The 6,534-nt window shown below is 42.6% G+C and overlaps 1 protein-coding gene across 5 annotated transcripts in view; it reads right to left on the reverse strand.

Moving 5' to 3' along the window:
• The window catches only part of Septin6 (septin 6), a 66,889-nt gene that overhangs the window by 6,207 nt on the left and 54,148 nt on the right, over positions 1–6,534 (reverse strand). For 3 of the 5 annotated variants that reach the window (XM_031350933.1, XM_031350762.1, XM_031350851.1), the window contains exon 8: positions 4,776–4,966. In XM_031350933.1, the coding sequence (XP_031206793.1) occupies positions 4,776–4,966 (191 nt within the window). Of the gene's footprint in view, positions 1–2,187; positions 2,233–4,775; positions 4,967–6,534 lie in introns of all 5 variants that reach the window. The other 2 variants (XM_031351098.1, XM_031351012.1) reach the window with 1 other exon arrangement.

Genomic DNA, 6,534 nt, shown 5'->3' on the forward strand with positions numbered 1-6,534 from the left:
AAAAAAAATTTCAAAACCAAAAACCTAAAAAAAAAAAAGGTGGAACAAAGAAACTCCATATGACCTGAGCTCCTATTATGTGTCAGACCATAGCTATGCACCTGGACTACGGTGGGAAGCAGAGACTGGACTATGGTGGGAAGCAGAGACTTCAGGAATTTAATCTTCCTAAATCGAAAGCTGCTATTTGATGCCAGTGCCCTAGTAGGGGCTCCAGGACTTGCATTTGAACCAGGCAGTAAATCATTTAATTATCCTTTTAGGATGCATATTTATTTGGCTCACTTTTCCTGGGATTTCTGTTTCAGAAGCCTGGATGGACTTCCTTGCCAGGATTTGCTTGGAAGGAGGATGCCTTTGCCAGCTGTCTGAAGTTGCTAGTGCGAAAGTTGCAGCCATTAGTTTTGTGACTAATAGCAGGTTCTCTGTATAAACCATTGCAAGGCCTAGCCAGGGACATCTTCTCAATGCTTTAGTTCCCAACCCAAATAAACAAACAAACAAAGTAAGGCAATTCACGAGACTACTGGAGTACTTCCCGATACCAACTAGACATTTTGTGTTAGCAAATTATTGTTGATTTTGTAGGTGCGACAATGGTGACTGTGTTTGTTTTTAAGCATCATTATCTCTTAAGAGCTATGTACTGTGTATTTTACACATGAATTGATACAGCTTTTGCCTTACAATAATCATGTCTGAGGTAATTGCAGAATCTGACTTAGCTGTATGTCAATGATTCTTTGATGACTGAGCTCCAGGAATAAGGGGCTGAATTGTACTATTATGTCTTCTCTTATCCACACTTGACAGTTTCCATGGTAGAGTTTTAAAGTCAATCAATCTAAGTGTGTTGTTAAAAACATTTACATTCAATTTCCCTTCACTACCTGATTTTGGTAGAGTAGGCAAAAGGTACTTAACCACTGCTTTCATCCATCCTATGATAACTGTTTTTGCTCTCTGTAAAAGCTGTGGTGGCGGGGACCAAATCCATTTACTTCAGTAGACATAACCACTAGCCCTCAGGAATCCTTACTAAGAACTACCTGCTTACCTCTTTAGCAGAGGTTTTCATGATGTTTGTACTTAGTTACAGAACTACATTTTAAATGTTTTATAGTGTGTGTGTGTGTGTGTGTGTGTGTGTATGAAGGTGCCCACAAAGGCCAAAAGAAGTTGTCAGATACTCTGGAGTTAAAGTTACTGTCAGTTGTGGGCTGCCTAATGTATAGGTGCTAGAAACAAGACTCAACTCGTTTGGAAAAAACAGTTAAGTGTTCTTAACCACCCTTACCCACTTCTCCAGAGCCAGAACTAAATTTTTAAAAATTAACTTATTATTATTGTTTGTGGGCACACATGCCATGGTATAGTGCGATCAGAGGACAACTTTTGGAGTTGGTTCTATTCTTCCACTATTATGCAGGTCCTAGGGATTGAACGCAGGGTGCTAGGCTTAAATGGATTTCTGTGAAAGGTGAGTGCCGCCACCAAAGCCTGCTGAGCCATCACACTAGCCCTCACAGAAGCAAATGTAGTGATTTCCCTGTAGTATCTGAGGTCTCTTCCTTGTTTATATTTGCTTTGTTTTTGTTTATATTTGTATATATTTTGCTTATATTTGGAGGGTAGGGCATATAATCAATAGAAATTGGAGAAGTTGAACCCCTCAGATAAGGACCAGTTACTAGAGGGAGACATAGAAGCAATTTCTCATGGCACATTCCTAAATTCGGGGTGTGATGTGGGTCGAGACTGACTGTGACATTGCAGGTAGGGACTGTGAAGCCAGCAGTTTCCCACTTCGTCACAATTCATTTTGAAAGTCATGATTATGAGTCTTCATGAAAAAAAAAAAACAAACCTGAACTGAAACCTTACATGTTGGTCACATGATCTGCCTACCTATGCCTACACAGTTGTTCTAGCAGCAAAGCTCTGCAAATGCTCTTGAGAAAATACACACACACACACACACACACACACATACACACACACTTCCAATCAGGCAGGCAGGTTACATCTTCATACTGTAATTCTCAGGAGGAAATTAGCAGGTCCGATGAAGCCATTTCTTTTATGCTTAGCTATGAGGGCTACAAGTGTGGGGTTTGTGAGGGCTATAATTGGGGAGGTTTGTTGTAGAAGCCACTGCCAGGATTATTTAGAGTTAATAAAGCTTACCAGGACCCTGGGTGTCATGCAGCATGCGGCAAACAGCAGAGTTAACTGTAAAACAGTAAGAACTGATGAAGATGGACTGAGCATGAGGAGAAATCCAATATTATGAATTAATACCAATAATGAAATGTTAGCAGTCTAAGGCGATTTGGAGAAACAGAAAAGGGAACAGGTGTGGGTGGCTTGGTAGCCACCCCTGAAACAGTGGTATTCTTTCTTAGTCTCCTTAGGGGCATCCAGAAGAAATACTGAATCTGGAGCTTAATCAGATCCAACGACAATCTGTCTAAAAAACATTCCTACCACAATCTCTGCCCTCCCCAAATCATCATCAGCAAAAGCACTATGGGAACAGGGTAGCATAAATTTAGTGACATCTTCTAGAAGGTAACAAATTGCTTGTAGAGATGCATAAGGTCCCCAGACTTGTGGCTATCAGAGTATGGATGGGGACAGGCTATTGTGCTAGCTCTGATTGTTAGTGTAAGGTGCCATGTTCCAGCAAGGTTTTTTCCCATCTTGGAACTGGAAAAGGACACTGTCGCCAACCTCAGATATTTCTGATCTTTTAAAGAGGAATCCAGGGCCATGGGTGCCAAGTGGTAGAGCTCTTGCTTTAACATGTATAGAGCTCAGGGCTCCACCCATATCACTCTCAAAAGGAAAGTATGAATTATTTTCTGCTAGTTATAACTAATATACTATCACTGATAACTTAATGGATCCAAAAAGGTTTTCCATCTGGCTAGTTTGAACTTTAGTAGCAAAAACCAAACCAAACCAAACCAAACCAAAAACAAAAACAAACACCTCAAAAACCCCCAAACAACAACAAAAAAACCCAAGTCATTGATATGTAAGGATTTTGCTTGTTTGTTCGGTTGGTTGGTTGGTTTTTAGTTTTTGAGACAGTTTCTCTGTATAACAGTCCTGGCTGTTCTGGAACTCACTTTGTAGATAGACCATGTTGGCCATCACCACCCAGTAATATGAAGTTTTAATATTCTCTTCTGAGAAAAAAATTTCTTTAGACCTAGCTGGTGAAAATGTTCAAATTAAGCCAGGTGGTGGTGGCACACGCCTTTAATCCCAGCACTTGGGAGGCAGAGGCAGGTGGATTTCTGAGTTCGAGGCCAGCCTGGTCTGCAGAGTGAGTTCCAGGACAACCAGGGCTATACAGAGAAACCCTGTCTCAAACAAAACAAAACAAAACAAAACAAAAAACAAAAATAAACAAAAAAAGAGAAAATGTTCAAATTACATATTAGGTAGTCAAACTGGATAATAAGATGGCAAACCTCAGTGCCTTGAATCAGTAAATAGTTTGTATTCAGGGTGTGATTCCTAAGTGAGAATCCCAGGACAGAGGCAAAAAGATTGTTCTTTCTTCTGGGAAGCATCCAGTGACTGACTCAAAGTAGTGGCCAAAAATAGAAGTTCATGACCATGTGTATTCCTGGGACCTTAAGGATCCTTTAGAAAGGCTATTGTTAAACGCCCTGTCTTGGAGTTCCCTTGAACCTACTGCACAAACAACTGTGGAGCACAAGGGAACCTCTGGATATTTTCTTGCCAGAAACATTTTCCTCTTCTCTGGCTCTGAAATGAGGAGTGGGTAATTTATGCAAGCAGAGACTGAGTAGGGCAGAACTATTAACTCAGCAAACATTTTGAGAAACAAAATTCTTTCAGGACCATTCCCTGAGCTTGAAAATGGGCTACAAAGAGGATAATGGCATCTGAAGACTCCCCTCTAGGTTCTTAGTACCCCAGGCTGGGCATAACTAAGCAGCCAGCACAACAAGGTATAGCCAAGGAATGGAAGATGGGGCACAAGGTCCCATTAGCGGTAGCATTTACCTTCCACAGGTTGCATCTTTTGAGAACTGAGGCAGAGTAAGGGTTAGATTGTAGTCTCCTCCAGTCAGATTTGGGAGGAGCAAGCAGACTTGTAAGCTACATAATATTGAACATCTATGGCAGTGTTTTTCAATCTTACTGCTTCAATCCTTAGATATGGTTCCTCATGTTGTGGTGACCCCCAACCATAACATTGGTTGCTAATTCAGAACTGGAATTTTGTTACTATTATGAATCATAATGTAAATATTGGGTATGTAGGATATCTGACATGTGACCCCTGTGCAGGGATTGGTTGCGGTCTCAACCCTCAGGTTGAGAACCACTGCTCTAGGGTCTGAGGACCATCCTGGTCTGCCCATCTTCTCTGTTGCTCTCCTTCTCCATCTCCTCATCCTTCTCCATCTCTCCTGGTTTCTTTCCTACTTTCTATCCCCTCTCCCTTTACCATTTGCCAGGTGTTTGCAGAGCTTTCCCAGCTGGGACAAACAGAAAAGCTACACTTTTGGGACCCCTACTCTCCTTCTTTTAGCAACTCCAACTTGGGTGCTACAGGGATAATGGATGCTATCTAAGTGTAACTGCCAGCCTGCAGTTCACACCTGTCTGCCAATCCCCTTGGCCTGTAGGTACCATGTAGTGGATGGACAGGGTAGGTCTCTCTCTCTCTCTCTCTCATACATACACACACACACACATGCACACGTGCACACTAGCAGCCTGCTACTTACTTCTTCTTCTCTTTGTCCCTTTTCAGAGTCTGTGAGCCCCCAGCCTGAGAGCCCTGAGACTGGAGCAGCTCAGCCGCCGCCTTTCTCTGCTTGAAGGCGTTCATTTCCTCATCCAGACATTTCTTCTTATCCTCCAGCTTCTTCTTCTCTTCCTGGTGCAGTTTCTTCAGACGGTCAAACTTCTCATGCAGCTGGCAGAGTGTCACAAGGAGGTTAGAGAGAGTCCCTCTGCAGCATCGAGCAGTCCCCAGCCCAGCTATGACTAGAGTGTCTGCCGTTTGAGTGCTAAGATTACAGGTATATGCCACCATGCCTTAGCTTACAACACTGTTGAAGTGGGTTCTGCTATTATGTCCATTTTATGAGAAAACCGAAAGTCTCATAAATGAAGGCATTTGCCCAAGGTCAACCCAGTCTTTAGAGGACTATGTAATGGGGTCTCCCATATGTAAAGATCTCCTGGATAAGCATATCTTAGGATCCACCTATATCTGCCCCTCAAGGCTGGGATTACAGGCATGTGCTGGCTCTTTAAGTGGGTGATGGAGATCTGAACTCAAGTTGTCATGCTTGCAGGGCAAGCACTCTTGTTCGCTGAGGCATCTCCCTGTGGATCATGGTAAAAATGTGAACCATAGCAAAGCTGGCCAAAGGAACACTTGCCTTTGAACACAGAGAGAAAAAAAAGGATCCATAAAATTGATGAGTATTGAGACCTCAATTTTTTCAAACAATTTTTAAAAGATTTATTTATTTTGTTTGTATGTGTTTTTGCCTCCCTCCCTCTCTCCCTCCCTCTCTCTCTCTCCCTCCCTCTCTCTCTTTCTCTCTGTGTGTGTATGTGTGTATCACATGTGTGCCTTGTACCCTCAGAGGTCACAAGAAGGCATCAAATCTCCTGGAACTGGAGTTAAGGATATGTTAAGTTGTGAGTCACCATACATGGAGCTAGGAACTAAACCCTGGTTATCTGCAAGAGTAGCAAGTGCTCTTAACTGCTAAGCCATCTCCACAGACCTGAGGCCTCAGCCTTAGCCAGAGGCAAGGCCATTGTGGCAAGTGGATCAGAGAGTCTGAAGCACAGGCAGTCACACCACTAGAATGCAGAAAATAGCCTCTTAATAAATATACCAAGCATAATTCTTCTTTCTCCTGGGGATTCAGGAGGAAATGCCGCACTCTGTAGCATTTGCAGTGCAGACTACAGATCAGTTGCCTGGGTGCTGGGGGCATTTGGGACTGGTGCCTAGTAAGGTATGGCAATGGACGAGCTTGCTGTCTAAACCAGCTTCCCCTAGTCACTTGAGGGGGGGGCAATCAGTTGCTTTAAAGGAGCTTTACTTCATTGCAACTTTTATTCGTTTTTCATTAAGGTGCCCATACCACTCTTCCTAAAGGTAGTGGGTAACATTTTTTTTCTTAAAGGGAAACTGAAATAAAACCAATACCTTTGCCACAAGCTTTGGTGATAACAACCTTGGAGAGTCAAAGGAAATCAAAGGTTAAGAGATTTGGGGATTAATTCTATCCCCTGTTTATGTTTTTGAGGGGAGTAGTGATGACTAATCTTGACTGTCAACTTGATGGGTGATTTATAATCACCATGGGAACTAGTCTCTGTTGTGTCTACAAGGGAATATGTAGATTGGGCTAACTGAGGTGGGAAGACCCAGTTTGAAAGTTGGTGGCACCTCAAGAAGAAGGAAGACCAAAGATGGACATTTCATTCCTTCTTAAAAGGGGGAACCAAGTACCCATG

This window comes from Mastomys coucha, chromosome X (genome assembly GCF_008632895.1).
Source record: "Mastomys coucha isolate ucsf_1 chromosome X, UCSF_Mcou_1, whole genome shotgun sequence".
Lineage (NCBI taxonomy): Eukaryota > Metazoa > Chordata > Mammalia > Rodentia > Muridae > Mastomys > Mastomys coucha.